Source organism: Mytilus trossulus, chromosome 7, assembly GCF_036588685.1.
Source record: "Mytilus trossulus isolate FHL-02 chromosome 7, PNRI_Mtr1.1.1.hap1, whole genome shotgun sequence".
Lineage (NCBI taxonomy): Eukaryota > Metazoa > Mollusca > Bivalvia > Mytilida > Mytilidae > Mytilus > Mytilus trossulus.
This window is the reverse complement of record NC_086379.1, coordinates 27656284-27680894: the sequence shown is the minus strand read 5'-3', so window position 1 is coordinate 27680894 and position 24611 is coordinate 27656284. Positions and strand designations below refer to the sequence as shown.

The following is a 24611-nucleotide window of genomic DNA, read 5'->3' as shown; positions in this document are numbered from 1 at the left end:
TTGTATAAATATAATCTGAAACTTGGTAAATAAAGAACTATTCACACAAAATTGATTTTTTGGATCGTGAAAGATCACGTACCGCATTTTTGAAGATCGTGAAAAGGATCGTGAAAGATCTGATGCTACGAAGACGTTCAAATTATTCTTCCTTTATATGATAATTGATATTTGTTATTGGTATTGAGACAGGCTAGATAGGTCAATATCCTCCATAGGTTTAAGCATTTCAAAGTATTAATATTTTCAGAAAATGAAAGAAAAAGAAATTACAATTACGGCAATAAGAAAAGACAGTGGGTAACAAAACGCCGAAAAAACAATCCAGTGAAGGTGAGCCAATGGAAGAGGATGAAGATGCAGATATTGTTACAGAAGCAAAACACATATATTGTAAAGATGATGTGGAAATGAATGAGATAGTAAAGTTATTACCAATTGTTATCATTGGTAAAATGTTTGTTTTTTGTTTTATGTTGTTTGGCCATTTGAATATATACATGTATGCAATAGCGACAAGGTGGTTCGTGTATGGTTTACATGTCTGTCTGCATGTTTCTTATATGACCATGATGATTTCCATTGTTTGATTTATTAAATGATAGAAAGATGTCTATGTCTGGCTGTCGGTCAGAGTTCATATACTTTTGACCTTATGTTTTGAACTAATTGGCTAAATAAAGGCAACAGTAGTATACCGCTGTTCAAAACTCATAAATCCATGGACAAAAAACAAAATCGGGGTATCAAACTAAAACCGAGGGAAACGCATTAAATATAAGAGGAGAACAACGACATAACACCGAAAAGTAACACACACAGAAACGGACCAAGCATCAGACAAAACACCACGAGAATAACAAATATAACATGAAAACCAAATACATGAATTTGGGATAGACAAGTACCGTGCCACGTCTTATCTCAATATCTCAAAAATAAGAGAAAACACAAACGACTCAACGTTAAAATGCAACACACACATAAACGAACAATAATTTAACAATGGCCACCTTCCTGACTTGGTACAGGACACTTTTAAAGGGGAATAAAAGTGGTGGGTTGAACCTGGTTTTGTGGCATGCCAAACCTCGCACTTTAATGGCAAAGTTAAATATAATTTTGAAATGACAACACAACATTACAGGACTACAATAAATAGGAGAACATATTAGACAAAGAAACACATGATTAATAGATAACAAAAAGCATCAGGTCTAAAATTCAATACGCCAAAAACGCGCCTCGTCCACACAAGACTTACCAGTGACGCCCAGATATACAAGATCGAAAGTGAAAAAAAAAGTACAAAGTTGTACAACACTGAAGATCAAAAGTTGAAAAAGGTTGTGCCAAATACGGCGTTGTTTTCATTCTTGAGATACATAAAGGCAACAGTAGTATACCCCAGTTCAAAACTCATAAATCCATGAGAAAAAAAAATCGGGGTTACAAACTAAAACCGAGGGAAACGCATTAAATAAAAGAGAACAACGACTCAACACCGAAACGGACCAAGCAACAGACAAAACACCACGAGAATAACAAATATAACATCAAAACCAAATACATGAATTTGGGATAGACAAGTACCGTGCCACATCTTATCTCAATATCTCTAAAATAAGAGAAAACACAAACGACTCAACGTTAAAATGCAACACACACAGAAACGAACTATATTATAACAATGGCCATCTTCCTGACTTGGTACAGGACACTTTTAAAGGATAACTTTTACATTTGCCAGTTTATAAGGCACTGTAAGGATCGGAACACATTTATTTGGTGTACGGGATATTTGTAGAGATCTGTATGGCATGGTTCATTTGACCTTGACTTTTTTTTTTTTTTTTTTTTTTTATCAAACATTGATAATCTTAAGCGCATTTGACACTTCTAGTAAAACCCTTGATATTATAGACGTTCAACAAATATACTATCATAAGTAAAGCAAACAAGACATTACAGCATTTGCGCTTTGGTATTCTATAATATGTACTATATAGTTAAATTTAATCCTTTTCTGCGTTGTTTATAAAGAACTTAAATGGTAAAAGAAATACTGATTTCTGATTACTAGTATTAAGTCTGGACACGCATTTTCTTTCACGATCGAAAAAATACGTTGCCTGATCTTTCACGATCAAGTTTGATGGAAATTAAACAAATTCAAGGTTTTCATTAACAAATTAACGCTTTCAATGGAAGAACATACTTTAATTTTACTGTTCTATCAGATACACCAAAGATTAAATTTCAAATATATCATGATATTCTGAAATATGACCATTATAGGTCCACAAAGCGTGTTATATGTAATACATTTCATAGACACGCATTTCGCCTTTTGTGTTTTTTCAAAAAGTACTTCATATTTTCTTTATCTTCTTTCACAGTTATGTTGAGGAAGTTAAACTATTTTGACAGACATATTTGTTTGTTCGGATTTGTTCCGCGTTTTGAAAATTAAGCGATTTTTTCAAAGATTCTGAACTAAAATGTATTTTAAATGCCTTTCACGATCCGTTACAAGAACTTTCACGATCGTCTTTCAATACTTTACCGCCGTTAGATATTCTTTCACGCCCATTTCTCTCGATAAACCGAATGACACCCGTGATAATGATGTTAAATAAGTCAAATGTAAGAATATGCATCCATAGGACACAAAGCCCCCTAACACTATCACATTATCATGTTCAGTACACTAAGAAATCTTGGTCAAACAAAGGATGAACATTTAACAGGCTATTATCTAAACTTGAAATTATTTTTAATTATGGAATTAGCATAATTTCTTGTGGTTGAAATTTTTAATAAATTCCATGTTTATTTTGTACAATAATGTTCTGTGCTGTGCACAACACTTTCTATTACAAAAAAGATAGTATATTTTCAATAGAATATACTGTGCCGTGCACAACATAAAATGTATGGGAAGTGTTATATGAACTGCTCAAAACATCACAATACCAAATAAACATAAAATTTATTAAAAATTTCAAGCACAAGATATTATGCAAATTCCATCTTCAAAATAATTTCAGGTTCAAATAATACGCTGTTATTTGTAGTTTTGGACCACCGACACAAAGTTCTCCAAGTAACTAAACAAGTAATAATTACAACATTAGACAAGCAATTTGATAAGAATTTTGTAAGTAATGAAGGCAGCTACAAGGTATGTTTGAGGGCAGTAATGATATAAGTATATATTCTCAGTTCTATAGGGAATATTTCATTTTTAATATTGGTTAGGAAATTCCCTATTCCCAAATTCCCAGATTTTTTTATTAATTTTGTTTGTCAAACTTTTTTGCTTAAAAGGCATGACTAAAAGGCAGAAGGGGTTCATTGAAATCACCCATTAAGAAGGCACCAAGGGTCCAAAAAGGGTCATATTTGCCAGGCTTGACCTAATTAAATGGTATTGACCAAATGGAAAATTGGAGTTCAGGTCAAGATATTATTTTACACAGAAATTTGGGATAAGGTTTCTCAATAGCCTTTATGCACTTGTTTTGTTTTGAAATGCTTTTCCAGAAGTAAACCTACCACTCCAGTATAGTATATTTATCCTGAGTGTCCGTCCTCCTTTATTCCTTATTATAATATTAATGGCTACAGGAGATATGGGCTAATGGTTACTAATCACTTTTTACCCTGGCACCTAAGTGATCCAACTCGGAACTTATATTATAAAGAAATTCTATTCCATGACAAATTACTTTACTATTTTTAATATCTTCACAGCAAACAGAATCTCCAATTCCTAATTTGAACATTTAAACTTTTATTAACTTACTAGAAACAGGAAGTGTTCATAGAACATGGGTGCCCCATTTGTACTATCATTATCAAGTTCAGTGGACCACAAAAAGGGGTAAAAACTCCAATTCGGCATAACAATTAGAAAGATCAAACCATAAGAAACATTTGTATTTAGTTTCAAGTTTAATGGACTTCAACTTCATCAAAAACTACCTTGTTCAAAATCTTTAACATGAAGCAGGACAGACTGAAGGATGAAAGAACAGAAGGATGAACAGACGAACAAACTGACGCACAGACTAAATGACAATATATATATATTCAACAATAGACAGGCCCCAAAAAAATACATTGTCTGCCAAGCTCTCCAGCATGTGTTGTCCATCATTCATGATGAATAAATAACACAGACAGAAAGAATGAATGAAAAATGCATGGTCCAACAACACAAAGTTCTCCAAATAACTTAACATGTAATTCATACAGTATAAGAAAAAGGATTGAAAAGTATAAGATTGTGTTTATTAAAATTATCCAGGCTCAAAGGGTCCACAAATGGTCATATTGGCCAAAAAATGACTTACGGTGGTACCTAACACTACAGGGAGATAACTCTGTAAAATCAGTAGAACGTTTTTATGACGTAGTGTTCATAAGGGAATATTAAGCTTCTCAATGATCAAAATAAGTGTTTGTCAAACTGCTATATAACCAGTGTAATTTTTCTGATAAAACGGTTGGTTCAAATTTTTTGAAATTTTTATATTTTTGTCAAACGGTCAAAGTGAATACTTTGTCGAAATTTTAAGAAAATTAAACGAGCCAAATTAATTTGAGTTAAAGTGTTAGGTACCACCTTAAACAGAAAATATGCAAGATTGGATTTTTCAGATTAAGTTTCTTTTTAGCCTTTTTGCACTTTTTTTATTGAAAAGCTTTTCCAGAAGTAAAACTGCCACTCCAGTATAGTACAATGTATATTAATCCTAAGGGTCCACCTAATTATAATATTATGGTTCCTGGAGATATGGGCCAATGATTACTAATCACTTTTTACCTCTGTTCTTCACACCTAACTGATCATATTTAGAACTTATATTATAAAGAATTTCTATTCCATCACAAATTACTTCCATATTCAATAACTTTACAGCCTACACAATTACCAAATCATAATTTTTCAAGAGTCTATTATGTGCTTTATTCACTTTGAAACATGCTGGATACACTAGATTCGACACTTGTAATTTGTACATGTGTGTTATTGATTTCCTGCAATTTCCCAAATTGTGTAAAAAAAAACGGGATTCCTGAATTGGTAGTCACCAATGAAACATACTTAAGTTTGGAAGAAACTGGTCCTTAAAGCATTTTTCATATTTTTTTCTGAATTTCTTGTCCTAATCATACATGTATTACATATATAATAATATATGCTTATTCTCAAAAACTCTGGTAAGTAGAGGTATTATTTAGAAATGTAAAGTTTGGTAATATTTTTTTTTCTGTTGAGTTGAATTGTTTGATTCAAAATCTTGGATATACAACATGCATACCATATTTAATACAATTGGTAAATTAACCCTGCTGAATTGAATTGTCAAGTAGGAGAAAGGTTTATAAAAGTGCATAAGTTTATTAATAATATAAATAATTGGGCATCAATATAATGAAGTTTTCTCAGTTAATACTATTTTCAATTTGTTTGTTTTACAGTCAGAATGTTATGGTAGATAATTGCAGATAAATTTGTCAACTGATCAAGTGGAAAATTGTGGAGGATCCTTTACCCAACAGTAATAACAGAAGGAATTGTCAAACCTATGCTGGGAACATTCATCAAAGATAAAACAATTATTGAAATCATGATAGACTAATAAAATATATCTGAAAGATTGAGACTGGACTTCGACTGTTAGCAACTACATTAGTATATCTCTATAGACCTATTTTATTTCAAATGAACTTTTGTAATTTATATTGCCTTACGTTTGTAAATATTAGATTAGCAATATTTTCTAGCTAAATGCTTTTATTAATCATGTTGAATAAATATGTTTTCAATTATCAGATGCTCAGAGTATGAAACAATTTCTTTAATAATAAACAAATCTGGCTGTTAATTATGCATGTTTAAGGATGATAAAAATAATATGTCAGGCCCCTTAAAATTCTACTTGTCTAAATTCATATTTGAATATCAAGGTATATATAGGAGGGAACAAAAAACTGATACAAGTGCCTGGGTAGTTATGGTTAAAATTGTTTCAGAGCAGGATTTTCAAATGTTTATTACCACATCAGCTACATGTATTAAGTTCTGATAGTGTAAATGATTTTAAAACTAGAATGTAGCAACACAATCATCTTAATTAATATTGCACAGAGTAACTATATTGTGGCTAGAGACATACAAATGAGGTATAAAATGTGTATTCAAAAGCATCAACTTAAGCAATAGCCGTATACATGTAGCAATAGTTATAGAATACAAAAAAATGTTATCATCTTTTTTTACCTGATTCAACAAAAATAAAACAGAACATTGTATTTAAGTTTAATTTCATCAGTTGTAAATAATCAATTTATCAAATATTATTAAATACAAAATAAAAATAACCAGATGCTCCGCAGGGCGTAGCTTTATACGACCGCAGAGGTTGAACCCTGAACGGTTGGGGCAAGTATGGACACAACATTCAAGCTGGATTCAGCTCTAAATTTGGATTGTGATTTAATAGTTGACACAGCATAGGTTTCTGACACAGAATGAATGTGTTCTAATGAACTTAAAATTTTTGTTTTCTCTTAAGAGCAATTCACTATGCTGTTGAATATTAATCCTCTCAAAAAAATGTTTGAAGAAATTTTCTTTTTATTTATGAAATTTCAAATGAGAAAAATTGAACATCCCCCTTTCCCTTATTCCAAAACTAATCTCAATTAAAATATTCTAACAATAACTACTCATTTAAATACATCATAAAATATAAAGATGTAAAAAAAACTGCTTGTTATCACTAAATGGTAAAGATTATTTAAATTTATCAGTTGGTAGTAAAAAGTGAATATACATTGTATATTGTATATAACAAAGATTTAAGTTGATTCTGGACAAAAAAAGATAACTCCAATTAAAAAAAAATCTTGCAATAAGATATTTCTTGCTTACTATTCTGGACAAAGAAAGATAACTCTAATTAAAAAAAAAATTGCTATTTCACAATATTGTGAAATTAGATATTTCTTGCCATTGCACAATACTGTGCAATTGAAAAGACTTGCTATTGCACAATACTTAATATAATAATTTTAGATCCTGATTTGGACCAACTTGAAAACTGGGCCCATAATCAAAAATCTAAGTACATGTTTAGATTCAGCGTATCAAAGAGGCCCAAGAATTTAATTTTTGTTAATATCAAACTTAGTTAAATTTTGGACCCTTTGAACCTTAATGTAGGCCAATTTGAAAACGGGACCAAAAATGACATACACAGTTAGATTTGGCATATCAAAAAACCCCATTTATTCAATTTTTGATGAAATCAAATAAAGTTTAATTTTGGACCCAGATTTGGACCAACTTGAAAACTGGGCCAATAATCAAGAATCTAAGTACATTTTTAGATTCAACATATCAAAGAACCCAACCGATTCATTTTTTGTCAAAATCAAACTAAGTTTAATTTTGGACCCTTTGGACCTTAATGTAGACCAATTTGAAAACATGACCAAAAGTTAAGAATCTACATACACAGTTAGATTCGGCATATCAAAGAACCTCAATTATTCAATTTTGATGAAATCAAACAAAGTTTAATTTTGGACCCTTTGGGCCCCTTTTTCCTAAACTGTTATGACCAAAACTCCCAAAATCAATCCCAACCTTTCTTTTGTGGTCATAAACATTGTGTTTAAATTTCATTGATTTCTATTTACTTAAACTAAAGTTATTGTGCAAAAACCAAGAATAATGCTTATTTGTGCCCTTTTTTGGCCCCTAATTCCTAAACTGTTGAAACCAAAACTCCCAAAATCAATCCCAACCTTTCTTTTGTGGTCATAAACATTGTGTTTAAATTTCATTGATTTCTATTTACTTAAACTAAAGTTATTGTGCAAAAACCAAGAATAATGCTTATTTGTGCCCTTTTTTGGCCCCTAATTCCTAAACTGTTTAAACCAAAACTCCCAAAATCAATCCCAACCTTTCTTTTGTGGTCATAAACCTTGTGTCAAAATTTCATAGATTTCTATTAACTTAAACTAAAGTTATAGTGCGAAAACCAAGAAAATGCTTAATTGGGCCCTTTTTGGCCCCTAATTCCTAAAATGTTGGGACCAAAACTCCCAAAATCAATACCAACCTTCCTTTTATGGTCATAAACCTTGTGTTAAAATTTCATAGATTTCTATTCACTTTTACTAAAGTTAGAGTGCGAAAACTAAAAGTTTTTCGGACGACGACGACGACGCCAACGTGATAGCAATATACGACGAAAATTTTTTCAAAATTTGCGGTCGTATAAAAATGATAAGATTTTTGTTTTCAAGGTTTGAATTTTTTCATCTAAATATTTAAACTAAAATCAAACTTCATTCAGGAATCCATTTTTTTTGGGTCATCTTCAAAAATAGAAGAGCATGTGTGAAGAGAAATCCGAATATGATATATTTTCACTATATTTTGTTTTCTTTGTAAAGAAACAAAGATAACAATATTAATTAAACAAAGGAATTCCTGTGTCAAGAAAGGAGAAGTTATAACATTTTTAGTAGTTGAAAATACTGTTTGAAAAATTTGACCCCCCATTTTATATTGGAACATTTTTTTCACCCCCCCTCCCCCCCAATATAAGATCATCAAAAATATTTTCACCCCCCCCAAAAAAAAATAAAATAAAAACAACCAAACCCCCAGCTGCTTAACAATGACTGTTCCATAAGTATTGGCTACTGGGCTGGTCATAACACCAGGGAATAACATTAACAGTCCACCAGCAAATGATAGTACATGTTTGTAATTACACAAACTGTAACAATTATACTGCACCAGATATACATACACTAATCATGTTAATCAATAACCATAGATACAGAAATAATATGGCAATTTTAACATTTCTGACTGATAATATGAGGTAGAAAATTACCTCTAATCAACTAGAACTTACAATACAAATAAATGGTGAATCATCAGTAAACACACATATATGTTTTAGGATAGTTCTGATACTCAGCCAATTCTTGTGATCAGCATGTAACACAGAATTTCAATTTATCTCTGAATCAAAGAAATTGCACCAACATATACTTCAGTAAAAATTGATGATGCTGTGATGCATGTAGTTACAATGTCATTTTTATTTCAATTCTATCAATAATATACTTTGATCAGGGGGGCAATAGGGGGTCTGTCAACATATTAACAACACCTCTACTTTGGCAAAAAAACAGTTCACAACAAATTAAACTAGAGGCTCTCAAAAGCCTGTATAGCTCACCTGATTCCACTTGGGTTTTTGAAATCATATAAAAAAGATACATTGTAAAATTTGGCTACAAAGTAACAAAAACTTAGCCAGCACCTCATTAAGAAAGGAACATTTATGTTATGTTTGGTTTCATTAAATTCAGTGGTTCTCCAAAAGAAGACATTTGTATGTATTTCCCATAGGGTCCTATATTAAACCAAGTCTCTTGAATGAAATCATGATGATAGATCATTGTCATACAGTAATTATGCAATTAACAAGAGGCATCAATTGCAAGGAGTCTGTTAATCTCATCTGGTATTTTTGCAACCAATATATATGATACAAGAATATTTATGTAGAGTATTAAGTTGAATAGTTTTGCAGAACGCAGTTTTAGTGTACCATGTGTTGTCTATTCATTCACCATGTTTATTCTTTCAATGTATTTTGTACATTAGGCAAATACGAAAAACAGTTAAAACTTTGATTTAGACACAACTCATGCTAGAAGGCGATTAACAATTTAAACATTTCAGGGTTCTTGCTAAGGATTTTTGAAGGCGAGTCCAGGGACTCATAATTTTTGGCAATGGTGAGTCCAACAGTAAGAAGAAGATATTTTATTGCAATACAATTTATTATTTTAGTCTCTATGACTTACAAAAATGTAATAGAGTAATGCATTGACATTAAATTCAGATTACTTTTAAACTTTTGCTATAAAATGATGATGTGTGTGTTCAGTTTATACAAAATATTTCAATCTTGATGCATCTTTGGACTCATCAGTTTTGAAAATGGTGAGTCCAGGACTCATGGACTAGCTTTAGTGAGAACCCTGCATTTTAAATTAAATGTAGATCTTGATCTTATTTTGTTGATTTATTATGTTGTTTACTGTTTCACTCTTTCTTCTATAGTTTCTTGGAGCCTTGCATTGGTGGCCAGTAGTCAAAAACATACATGTATCACTAGCCTGTCCAAACAGAGGTTGTGAATTTGAAACCAGCACATGGTACATTGTACATGTAGGTGTGTTAGACTCCAATCTTAATTGACTAAGATTGTTTTTATGGGGCACTCTAATGTGATGACTCGAACTTACTCTACAAATCAAAACAGACAGCCCGGAACATCCAAAAGTGCTGAAAGTGGTGTTAAAATACACACAATCAACCAATCAATAGTTTCAACCAAGAATGCTTAAATTTGATACAGACTATCATCAAAGGGTGAGGGCATATTCTATAAGGAGACAACTGACAATTTTGACCAGTGTGACTTTATCAAAGAAATTATCCTGTTAAGATATGTTACATTTTTCAAGCATGAAGCATTTGCAGATCAAAACTATTACCATGTAGATGTTGTAAGTAAAAGTAGGAGATATCGTTCAAAAGATAACATCCAAAAACCATAATTCTTTTCAACATTCAAAGAAGAAGCAGCTTCTAGCCTCCTGCTTGAGATAGAGCAATTAAATTTGTTCTTACCTTATCCTGTACAGCTGAGTCATACTGGTTCCCTTTACTGGTTCTATCTGTTGACAATATCACACTACCTGCAGAGGTAAAAGCTATGGAACGTGGTGTAATAACGAAATGCAGTACACCTGTATTTCCTTCACCTGTTGAATTAAGTTTAACATTGTCAGAATTGTCTCAATTAATAAAATTTTCGAATCTCGAAAAGCACAGCTTTTCAAATTCTTACAGTAAATAATTACAGATACGTATAAAATAAGGGGGAAGTCTGTTGGAGGAATTGAGAGAAAATGGGTACATTGAAAATATGAAAATGTGGTCGATTGTTTTTCTTCTCTTTTTTATATTTTCCTCCATTACAATTTTTGAATCTCTGAGGCATAACATGTACTTAATGGTGCGGACTCCCCCCCCCCTTATAGGAAGTTCTGAATCTGACACTGATATGTATCTAATCACCTAAAAAGCAGCCTTGCAGAGAGAAAAAAATTATGACATGTGGTTCCAATTTTTTTTAACATTATTTCTGCTCAAACATTGTTTTCCGGTCTAAAATATGTACATTTACATGTAACTTACATGTACAAATGTATATAGTTGGCCTTTTTTTTTTATCCCTACCTTAGTCCTACCTACAACCCTACAAGGCATGGATTAGCAAAAACAAACAAAGAATTTATTACAGGTGGCCCCAGTAACCATGGTAACATTAATCTTACTTTCAAAGTCAGTTATTTATTGTTTCAATTATTTACATAAACATACACAGTAATTACCTTGCATGTTACATTTTTTTACTTGTTTTACTTGACTTAACATGATCAAGAATGAATAATTAAACCTACACTATTGTACATTACAATTGTACTTACCTAACCTTGCTTGTAGGTATACCATTGACTGGTGGAGTACACTCCATATTTCTGTTTCCAGGAGTGGACTACCACGATACTCTAGTACTTCACGTAGTGTTACGGTAATTTCAGCTGTAGGCATTTTGCCTTATCTAAAATTAGTTGAAAATGAAATATATAACATTGTTTAACATGTTTAAAGGACTATTTAAAAAAACACTCTTTTAAGCCCCAAAAATGTATGTGTGTTAATCATGTTAATATGCTGGATAGAAAACAGGGTAGGTAGGTCATGTGCCACATTCAATATCCTAAGGGACAGTGACAAAGACATAATCATAATTCAGTTTTATCAAAATCAACATAAACAAACAATAAAGATACATGTACACATGATACATGTACAACATATACATTTGTAATACTGGTTTAATAATGCATATACCAATAGGACATTTTGTTACAAATTTCAGTTCTCTGCCAGTGAGTTGCAGAGGGCAAAAAGCATACCAAAATCCCTATTGCATTAAACAGAAATAATGAAAAAGAAAATGATTTATAAGTGAAAAGACTTGAAAAGTCTATTTTTTTTCTTCTCATCTCTTGTCACTATTTTTGTCTCCTTGTTGATAGTCAGACTAAGAGATTAGGAAGACTGTTATAAAATTATAAACCAGAAAAATATGAGGAAGGGTACAGCAGTTTCACAAGCCACAACTCTTTTGGGGAGATATATAATATTCAGGCCACATTTAAAAGAATGTCTGTTTCCCCTCCCCGGGTCTACTCTTTGTAAACAGACCAGGCAGGCAGGTAATTTTTTTTTTTTCAACTGGATGTCATGGATGGTTTGACTTGTCCACTGGAGGCCACTTATCAGCAATGTTAGTGCTCAATTTGAGTGTATTTATTTAGATTATCAATCCTTTTGCTTTCAAGCACTATTCAAAATATGCACATTTAGTGCATAAAACTAATTATAATGTAGCATTAAAGTCTATATTTACTACTTTCTGATTTGACAGTTATTTAAGCTTTTATTAATAACATATTAATACATGTATGACAAGGTGTAGATTCCAAATTGCCATAGTTTGTTGATTGTTATACATGTATACTGTATTCAATTCCAGGATATTTACCCTGGCACAAAAATCTCGAAAATATAAAACTGGAAATAACATTAAGAAAATCAAACTTTGCAGTTATCATATATATATGTATTTTATATAATAATACATTTAAAGTGTCTGACTAGAACAGAATGTCTGGTTTGAACAATAGAACACACAATGACTAGAATGAAAAGAGCCACTGAACAAACTTTTATATCAACTGTACTAGATTAATAATTAAGAGTCTGTTTCTTTTGATTTCTTCCAAAATATAGAACTGGAAATAAAAGTTTTAACATATGTAGTACTTTATCAATTAAGTACAAGGACGTGTCAAAGGTGTTTTACCCATCGTGGTAAATAGATTATACAGCTTTTCAAAAAGGTGCACATGGAACGACGTGTTGAATGATTTAACTACATGTACAGATGATAGTCACAACATAGATAAATTAGATGAAGTGACAGTTTCTGTGTCTGATAAGATTGCTAATGGTGTGACTTAATTAATCACTATCATGTTTGGTATATAATATTTCCCCTTTACACCTACAAATTTTCAGAGGATATCACTTAATACCTCCCTCGCCACTCATGTGGCGGGGTATAAAAAATGACAAGGTCCACACCTGTAAAAAATTTCAGCAGCATTTCGCCTAGGAAGCTACCATTTTAGCCCCTCCCACACCATTTTCCAGGCCAAAAGTTTGGGATGTAGATAGAAATTGAGTTGGTGTGGGGCAGGTTAATTTATAATGACATGAACCATACAACATCTCAAGCCTTCAAGAAAATAAAGAAAATTCTTACCTTAAATAATTTTAACTTACTAATACCAGTATTATCTTGGTGCTGTTTCATCAAGTTTGGAAGGCACTTTCGAGTTTGCCTGAGTATTAGCTTTTCTCATTAGGACATCAAATGCATTTTGAGCATTACTATTAGTCTGATTATTGTTTTTGTCATTTGAAGGTGGTGCGTGCCTTATAATGTCAAATTGGACGTATTTGAGTCTCTTGTCAAAATCATGAACAACTCTTATTTCTTCGGCAAAATGGGCTCAAATCACACCATTAGCCATCTTATCAGACACAGAAACTGTCACTTCATCTAATTTATCTATGTTATGACTAGTCCGAGATTACTCTGACGTCTGACGGCTGTTTTGCCAGACAAGCTGGGGCCACGGTCCCACGGCCCCAGCTTGCCTGGCAAAGCACCCGTCGGACGTCATCAGACGTCAGAGTAATCTCGTCAGAGTAATCTCGGACTATGTTGTGACCATCATCTGTAGTTAAATTGTTCAACAGGTCGTTCCATGTGCACATTTTTGAAAAGCTGTATAATCTATTTACCACAATGGGTAACACCTTTGTCGCGTCCTTGTACTGAATTCGTACAGAAGACGACATAGCTGCGAAAACGTAGCTCTATTGTCCTTTGATTTCTTTTTGCCATAGTCATCAAAAGGACCTTAAGAGCTACGTTTTCGCAGCTAAAGACGACAATGCGATCTTGTCGCCCATCTCTCAAGCAGACAGTTTACCCTCGATACATACCGCTTAATTGATAGATAACTCCAGAAAGTTCGGGGGAGACTTCCGGTAATATCGGAACCAATGTCGGAATGGAAACGAATTATTTTAGGGAATAAAAAAAAATCCGATTTTTTTTGGGCAAATAATTTTTTGACCTGGGGGCTTATTTTTGACCTGGTCGGGGCGAGGGGAAACAAACATGTTTTTTATTTTGGCCTCATAGATACATGATTACATGTATGCTAACTTGTTAAAATCCTGGTTTCCAGATATCTTCTCTGTGTTTCATCTCATAGAGCCATGACTTGGAAATGTTACCAGTTTAGAAAAACATGGTAGCACCTAAAATTTAATTCTTAGGTCCAAAACGAGGAGGTAGGGGTAGGATAGAATTTTAATATAAGAATTTACTCTTAGAAGTTTAGCGCATATACATGAAAATGTTGAAAATATGCCGCACAATCTCATTAAAATCCGATGTTCTGATATGCTAATGTGGAGAGTAGCATATGAGAACATCAGATTTTTATGAGATTGTATTCCGCACAGCCCTGTATTTTGAACTTTAAATAAAATTGTAGTGTCTGGGATATAATTTTTCACGAAACTTCATATTAAAAGAGTCACAGTTTTAGATACAAAAGAAGTTCATATGGGAAATTGCGTTGAGTATATATAATACAGAATTGCAACCTTAACTCAATTTTATTTAGAATATGTGGAACATTATACCAACATGATAGCCTTCATCACCAAGACATGCACCATGCAAAGGTTGTAATAAAAATTATGATGTTGGATTCAACATTAAATTATTCTTTTACTGATTTTTTAGTATTATTGATTTTCTTATTTCAATATTTGTTCACCATGTTCACACAATTTGTTGAATTGTTTTCATATGATAAAATCTTAGACCGCTAGTACGGAGATCAGCAATTTCTAGTGACAATCTGATCCCTTGACACCAATAAACGGGTATAGTTTATCAAATAACTAAGATAGAACGCGATCGTATAAACGAAAATGACTAAGTGAGTACATGTAAGTTGCTAAAAATTATAATGAGTTCGTCGACTTTCAAACTTGATTCTTTTTATTTGAAATCGATGTGCGTCATGTCCGAGTTGTTTACATTGTCCTCATGCTTTATAAAGTGTGTCAGATCATCATCTTACCAAAATCTTCAAAAGAAGATACTATTTAACTGTGTAAATTGTCATCGAAAAGTTTTTAAGCACAGAAGAGTGTAACTTTTAGCCGCCATTGCCTGTCAATCCTAATTTGTTGATGTTTGTTTCTGCGATTTTGATTGGCTCAAAGTTTTGGAAGATCACTGTCAAGAAAAGTTAACTCTTTTCCTTTTGAAGTAAAGGTGTCCTCGAAGACGTCCGCGTTATTTATGAAAAAATACACTATGGTAAAAAAAATAATTTACATTTTCAAACTTGTTTGTAAGAAACATTATGAACGAGTTCTACCAAAGTTTGACTTATAGATTTAATAATACTGAACACTTTAGAGAAACAATGACATTTGAATATCGAAATAGCAAACAATTTTAATTGTTACAGCACCTAATTTTAAATTTATTGCAAGCCGTTATGTCTATTTATAAGTATAACAAAAAATCATATTTTTAACTGTGTTCAAAAATTTTAATAAGAATCATTTTAAACATCAAATCTTCATGTTAAAAATTCTCTTTCATTTTTTTTTTTTTTTATTAATTTTCAATTATAGGAGACAAACTCAAGTTGCATGCATCAGAATCCTGTCAAATTTATAAAAAAAATAAAAAAATATAACTGCAAATTTTTACATATTTGTTTTTTTTTTCAATGTAAAAAAATGTAATCACATGTATAGAAAGCCATGTAAGCATTTTATTTTCGATGTAAAAAAATGTTATCACATGTATAGAAAACCATGTAAGCATCATATGATGTAGTTCTTGTCAATATGATATTCCCATGACGAAACAGAAACCATTAAATAATGAACCTCGACAGCTGTCTTATCTGACATAGTAAATTAAAACAACAAAAAGCAAAATATTTAGATGGTCAATTGTTTAATTTGCTGTTAAGATTTTTAATAAAACACAAATTAAGATAATAGAAAGTGTACACACGTCAATATATCAAGTTTATTTCCAATCATCTGAAAAGTCCCATGTAGTTTAGTCCAACGTCATTATATCACAAAGATGCAGCATCTAATACATCTTGCTGTTTGGATTACGCTAGTTACTGGTATGTACAATGCCTTGAATAATTCCTTTGCTGTAAGACTATCTTATAAGTATTGGTCTTTATATAACTAAGAAGAATAAATCGATTATATGATCCGCGATCACGATTGAATGGAAAGGCCCAAACAACTGACTCTACTATCATATACATGAATACTGATAATAGTATTTCAACTCTTTTCTAAATTATACCATCTGTAAGATATATTTATACTTTATTTTATGACGGGCTTGTTTATTTCACTTTGTCTTTTAGGACAATTGAGCGATTATTTATGTTTCGGCGTCTGTCGTCTTGGTTTTTTTTTATGGTTTCAGAAGGTATGTCTTGTCATGATCATACATGTATGTTCAATTTAGATTGTTTACGTTTGGTGTCTTCTAAGTTTTTAAAAGTCTTTGTCTTGAGTCATCCTATATATTTTTGGATTGTCTAGGTCTATTTTCTTTGTTCGCTTTTAGATCGTTAAGGTCTAATTTGTAATATCATCTTATATATTTTGGATTGTCAAGGTCTGTGGAGTGGTGCCTTTCGTATCTATTATAAGGTCTTTGTCTTGTATTATACTATATACATGTATATATTTTTGGATTGTCTTGGTCTGGTGTTTTGTTAGGTTTTAGTTCGATAAGTTCTTGTATCATCCTATGATGGTCCTTACCTGAGGTTTAAAAGTTCCATGTCTTGTTATATCTTGTATATTTTTGAATGGTCTAGGGTTTGTTTTACCAATTCTTAGGTCAAGAATTTTTGGCTTATATCTTCCAATACATTTTTAGATTGTAGAGGTTTGGTGCCTTTCGTGTCCCTGAGAATGTCTAACAAATGTTTGTTTATTGTAAATTATTTTTCATTTTAAATTCTATTAACTCAAGTTTCACACAGAACATTTTAAAAAATTCACAGATACTTTCCCTCAAAAATATACTTTTATAATGCAATTCTTGTAAACATACAATTTAACGCATAACAATGCAGTACACATTATCTATTAAAAAGTTTTCTGCTCATGCAGCGACTTATTTTGAAAAAGAGACTGTGTATTCAAACCGAACTTTTGTAGTAAGACTCTAGAACTATATGGATGAAATGTGTTTGTAATTCATCTGTTGAAGATACAAAGAAGGTGTCCAAGAAGTCTTGACTAATGCATATAAAAAAGGAGATGTGATATGCATGAGTGACTATGAGAAAAACTCTTCACAAGAGACAAACTGACTCAAAAATTAATAACTATAGGTTACCGTACGGCCTTCAACAACGAGCAAAGCCATTACTGCATAATCAGCTATTAAAAGGCCCAAAAATGTCAAATGTAAACAATTTAAACAAAAAACTAACGACCTTATTTGTGTACAAAAAGATGAATGAAAAACCAATATGTAACACAATAAAAAACGACAACTCCTGAAATACAGGCTCCTAGTAGAGGTTTCCACATTTGCTACGTATCAGGTACGGTTGGTACGTAACTCAACCGTTGGTGCTGTTTGGGAGGTTCACTTAATGCATGAGATTAATATATGTATCATGATAAAAATAGAGAAACAAAATTGCATATCAGTGATAAAAACCTAAATCTTTTATTTTATTACGATTTCACTGCTTCTAGAAAACCTTGCACGTGATTGTATACGATAAAATTAATTTTGTGCAAAAGACAATTAATCAAACAGTCCTTACTGGAACTGAGTTGCCTCGACCTTTATATTCTAAATATAGATTTGCGTTTCTGTATGGCTATGTTTTTGTTTTCTGTATATTAGTAAAAGGATTAGAATAAAGAATGTTTTCTAATACTTAAATATAATTTGGAATAATTAGAAATGACTTATTAATAATATCTAATATCTTACTTGCACCTTACTGGTGTCGTTAATGACTACATAGACAGATCCAGGGGAAGGGGGACTCCCCTCCCCCTTTTTCGTGGCAAAAATTTGGTTAAATATTTTGGGAATCACTGAAGCATGGAAGGAGCGCCGCCTCCCCCCCCCCCCCCTCATTTTATGAAAAGTTCTGGATGCGTCACTGAACTAGTACACGTGCTAATGGCAAAAATGAGTACGTTGATTTCTCATTAAAATAATTTTTCACTAATTAAGCCATCTTTTCGATCATTTGAGCAACATTTTTTTTCATAAAACGCAAAACACATTGTAAAACTATCGATCTATCTTTTTCCTTATATTTTGTTACTGAACTTTTTAATAAAATTGTTGATTATATTAATTACTTAAAGAATAAATATAAATTTTATGACACTATCGAAAACCATTTTTTGAGTCGAAATATTTATCATCACGATGTTACATGTACTTCATCGTGTTAGCTTATTATTATTATGTTACTAGACATTGTAATTACATTAATATTTGTAAATATTGTCGCAAGTCAAATAGTGTATTGCACGTGTCTGTGAGTAGTATAAAATAATCAACGAGGGGTAATGTTAAACCAATATCCATCCATTAATCCTTTTGTCGTACAGCATTGCCAGAAAAAACTTCATACAACACAGCGAACTTGTTCACTGATAACGGCAATAATTTGACGCTATATTTACACTTAGTCTAATTCAATATGAATATGTTTTACGGGAAATACTATGTTGCTATGTAATGTCTTTTGCACCATTTACACTGATTTATGGACTCCGAATTAAGGATAATTTTCATCGGTTGGTAAATGGTTCTATGTAATTTGTTCAGGTTTGTATGTACTTGTATCATGAATACGATATTACTTTAAATAGTTCAACTCCAGTTTTTCTGAGTTTTCTCTCTCGGCTTACTGCGAAAAATATATATGAACAGTTGTGTTTTAAAAAAGGGCATTTTTCTAAAATTTATAGATCATATTGATTTCATGAGGGTTATTTTTTATAAAGAAAAACTTTAAGCCCGACGGTAAAGATGATTGTCCAAAAGGAAGGATGCCAAGTAACTTCGATATCAGCCATATATATCTCTATGCATAATTGTTTAAATTGAAGATGTAAACGACCTTGTATTTTTTATAACTTCATTTCGGACGTCTGATTATTTTTCTATCTTTATTCAATTCTTCAACATACATATACAACAGATATATTACATATTATTTACACAAAATGATCACAAGGCAATGTTATTTAAAAGTATAATTATGACACACATAATCAGTACAATAATTAGAAATCAAACGTTTTGACACCTTCGGTTTCTAGTAAATCATAGTAATAAAATTAACAGGACCAATTGTAACGGAGTGTCAATTTTTGATAAATAGCATGTCTCCCTGGACGTTATTATATCTTATTTCTATATCCCGTTGCAAGTGTACACAGACTTAACGCGACCGGACTGAGCAAATAATTGGTTTTATATTAATTTTGTCATTTTTTCTTTTGTTATAAAAGTCAATTTATTTTGTTCAAATACATTTTATTTGATCATGTTTTCTAAAAATTTACCAAAATAAATACAAAACTTTAACATTTTATAATGATACATAAAGTTATTACAAACAAAATTTATAAAGTTTTTAATTTGTTTTGTAATTTAGCTTATTTGTATCTAAGTAGTTTCACGGGGAAATAACTCTTAACTATAAACCTTTCGTACCGACGGTTACTTGCAACGGTTGCTTGAAAGCATAATCAAGTGCACACACTATTGTTTCCTACGAATACAAGAAGAAACCACATGAAATTAGTCCCAAATTACAGCCAAAAATTCTCAAAACAGTTCTGCACATGATTTCTAAAACATTTGTTGATATAAAGTGTATACATCAATAATTTTCAAAAGTTTAATGACGGCTCCCACTTCGTTCTACGGTTGGTACGGTAGCAAATCTGGAAACCTCTGATATCGGTCAGGCAAGTGCTACACTATTCGGTGGTTAAACATGTTAGTGGGATTCAGATCCCAAGTAAGGGACTTTGTAAGTGGGGTTTCTCCAGCCTGGTTCCCTTTCCTTTATCTGTTTGACTCTGACCCTGATATTCGTATGTTGCAAGGGTCAGAACTTTACCATTCTGATTTTATTTCGTTCGAACTTAGCTCAAAGGTTGATTTTATCAAATGTAGTATAAGTGTTAGTGGTTATTTATCTGGGTTAAAGTTAAATCTCTTCATAGCTTTACTAAACACGATATATTCCAAGTTTTAAATATGATGTACTCATTTTTATCGTATTAGACTTGACTATAGCAATTTGTTGACACCTAGATCTTTTTATCATTTATCATTTAAAATTTTATCATGGTTCTGGAATGTTTCCTTTTACGTACATCTCCTTATGATATGAACCAAACCATTGAAGCAATGATCAGTCTTTTTAATTATAATTACATTAGATGTATGTTTCATTATAATACGTTATTCTGATTGGCTAATTGCACATCACATGTTATTCCGTAAGCAATTGCATGAGACAATAACATTTCATTCATGATGACACGAGGTCCCACAATAAAGTGCACAGGTGAATTTAAAAATTAAACTTCATGAAAATCGTGTTTTTATAATCCTATCTAAAAAATGTAATTATAAGTATTGAATGTTTCTTTTTGTAACTTTATAGGGTTGTAAAAGCGTTGACCGTGCGTACATTTTTAGAATGAAGCGCTTCCGCGCTTCATACAAAATGTACTTCGGTCAACGCTTTTACACCCCACTAAATTTACAAAAAGAAGCATTCAATTCTTAAGTAAACAAAAACAATATAGCACAGAAAAGTGAAATCATATCAAAGAATTAAAATTGAGAATGAAATGTGTTCTTGTTGTAATACTTTTGAGTGGAAATAATGATATTTTTAGTTGTAGATTCACCAATATGTATAGTATACTTTTCTGACATATTTTGATGCCGTTTCGCCTGAAGTATTTTCATGTTTTTTACTGTAATTTACAGGATATTTGGAAGTAAGAACGTTCCGTGGGTCGCAAATAACAGCATTCAAGAAGCTAAACGAACACTATGTCAGTTTAAGCAATTACAGCTTCTATCCTCCCAAAACTAAGTCGTTTACGTTTAGTGTGAAAGCAAGTCCGTTTGCCTCCATTTTGTTATCATCAGCTGTGAACCTACGTTCTGAGAGGTATTATGCCATAGGAATAGGAGTAGGCAATAATTTGAAATTTAATCTGATGAAGCAAGTAAATTCAACCTGGAAATCACCATATTCATCCATAGTGGCAAATCATACCATACTGGATCGTTATGTATTTAGAAATTTTACGATTCAATGGTCCCATGGGAAAATTCAGCTTGTACAAGACTGTAACCTTAATTTTGAATGGACTGATAATACTAACCCGATAGAGATTAAAGGGATAGGTATAATGACAAACAGTAACAATGATGGCTTATGGAGATTTTACTCACCAGGTAACTAACGGTTTGTAGATAAATAAGTCACTGATGTGGTCATGCAGGTGCGGATCCAGAGGGGGGGGGGGGGGGGTCCGGGGGTTGTAACCCCCTTTTTTTTGGACGATCGATACATGTGAATGGGGACATGTAATTGGAACCCCCTTAATTCCTGGGTTAGGACCCCCCCTTTTAAAATGGCTGTATCCGCCCCTGTCATGATGATGTATCAATTACTAGTATAGAGAAGCAAAATACATGTATGTCGGTATTTTAAACTGTTTTGCTGTGTTATCGAAAGCAAGAAATACAGTCGACACCCATTATGTAAAAATTGATCAGAGCGACAAAACAATTTGAAATATAAGGGATTTGAGATATCAGGGGTAAAGTAAGTGCAAATCTATTTATTTTGACATACTTCTACTTTGAAATAACAGTAACTGTACAAAAGGGGACATCGAATGTGATGCTGAAACATGTTAAGTTTCGAAATACACAGGTCTGCTATCCCAAAACAAAAATACGGCGCAAAAATCGTTGAATTAATGAACTCCCCGTATTAGATTCAATGCCGTTTTGAGAACAGGTGCAACGAAAAGGTAAGCAACAATTAATGGTTTTAGCTCATATTTATGCTTTGAATGATCGTTAAATATCGCAACACATAATATGAGGGGGTTTAAAAAGTTGTGTATATTTCAAAAATATTTATTCAGCCATTTTATATAGACTATGCGGTATGGGCTTTGCTCATTGTTGAAGACCGTACGGTAATCTATAGTTGTTAATGTCTGTGTCATTTTGGTCTCTTGTGGACAGTTGTCTCATTGCAATCATACCACATCTTCTTTTTATACTTAAACACAAAAAAATGTTACTATATCACAGGAGAAAATCACATGCATCAAACCGAAATCATAAGTGCACTACAACTATAATATTAGTCCAATCTGATTCAAATCGAGATCATTCGGTGTTTAAACCAGTCGTATTCAAGCTTCGCTTAGAAGGCTTGTATTCAAAGCTTGGACTCGGAATCTGTATTCAAATCAGACTGAATAGAAGTTGTCTTTTATACATGTGGGCTTGTGATATTAGTATTTGTATCGCTCCTAATGTCTGTCGAGCGTTTTTTATAAATAAAATAGCTCTCTCTCACAACCATGAATGAGGGTGGAATTGCTTGTTTAATTCTCGTGACTAGCCAGTTTAATCACAGGCAATTGTTTCTGTCAATTTGGGGTTTACTATCCATACCCGTACGAAAAATCACTTTCTCAAGAATTCGAGATGAAACCATCCTCTACCACACATCCCAACTATAATGAAAATCATTCGGAAAACAATAAGAAGAAACCAATGAATATCAATCAGTACAAAACAACAATAATTCTTCATTTTCTAAAATTATATACAACCAAAGGTACAACAAATGGAATGCATACACAAGGACAATACATGCACTAAAAGGACAGACAACATCATTGTGAAAGAAAAAAGACAATTGGACAAACAATTTCACGAAACAACACAAAGAAAACAAAAGATATCAGCATAAACACAACAAAATCAGGGATGACCATGAGGATTGTATTAGGTCATCAATACTACGAATAAATAAAGAATAAATGAATAATGGCAACTTTTCAAGATGTCCAAATAGTGCAATATTGACCAAAAAGAACCCACTAAGGTGTCTCTGTATGTGTTTAGTTCGAAATATTTGCATTTAGTAATTCGGATAGCAAAAAAAACACGAACGAAAACCATATTACATTTAGACAGAAGCTGTTCGGGAATGGCTTATTTTTAGAACTAGTTTTAATTTGATCCTACAGGTGAAACTACACGGCATAATAAGACTTCGTGTGACAAGGCGTGTGGTCACTGCCGTGGCAATGACGTATGTGGAATACTATCTGATTCATGCGGACCAAGGGGATGTCAACGGGGTTGGACCGGGAAGAAGTGTGATACAGGCATGTTTTGATCATATTCTAAATGTAGAATTTGTGAAAATATAACGATATGTTTTCGAATATTATAGAAAAAAAGAACAAAGTTTTGGTGTGCTTCTCTACAATCACGAAACGAAACAATTTAAGAATATAGTTCTGAATATGTATAGGTGTATTTATCAATAATACAGATAGGATCAGATACATTTTTTATGGAGTTTCTCCTGTATACACTTTACAATATACAGCATGTGAAATGACAATCTCAAAAGGCTAAATTGGAATGTTTTAATCATAGAAGGTCATGGATGCTTAAATCTTTTTTGAACATGATAAAATTACTAACAGTTTTAAGAATGGGAATGTTTATTTAAGACCATGCCAATACCGAAACACTGGATGCTGAGTAAGCGGTACCATGGAATAATAGTGGTATTTTATTACGAATTTAAAAAGAGTTTTACGGTATATTAATAATTATTATAAAAACGTATCCGTAAAAATAGCATTATAACTCAACCACGTTCAGACTCAAGATATAACCACAAAATAACAAATAAAACTAGAATTGCCATTGCAAGCAATAGCGGATGTCACCCTGGTCCACCAATTGCCACTAAACAGCAGCCATGGTAACGGCAGCCATTTTGGAAATTCCAAAATTGAATGCCGCATTTAGATTAATGTTAACATTTCTGTAACGTTTCATACATGTTTGTAGAATTTTCAAAATTTTGCTTTTTTTTAACAGTTTCCATGGCAACGTTTGAAAATTCCAAAGTCATACTGC

At 32.2% G+C, this 24611-nt stretch overlaps 1 protein-coding gene across 5 annotated transcripts in view; it reads right to left on the bottom strand.

The window, feature by feature from the left end:
* The window catches only part of LOC134724860 (tyrosine-protein phosphatase non-receptor type 13-like), an 82841-nt gene extending 67285 nt beyond the window's left edge, over positions 1-15556 (bottom strand). For all 5 annotated transcript variants that reach the window (XM_063588164.1, XM_063588167.1, XM_063588166.1 and 2 more), the window contains exons 1-3: positions 15424-15556; positions 11611-11744; positions 10748-10881 (exon numbers count right to left, since the gene is read on the bottom strand). In XM_063588164.1, coding sequence (XP_063444234.1) covers positions 10748-10881; positions 11611-11734 — 258 coding nt within the window. In that variant the 5' untranslated portion in view covers positions 11735-11744; positions 15424-15556. The remainder of the gene's footprint in view (positions 1-10747; positions 10882-11610; positions 11745-15423) is intronic.
* Positions 15557-24611: the final 9055 nt, after the last annotated feature.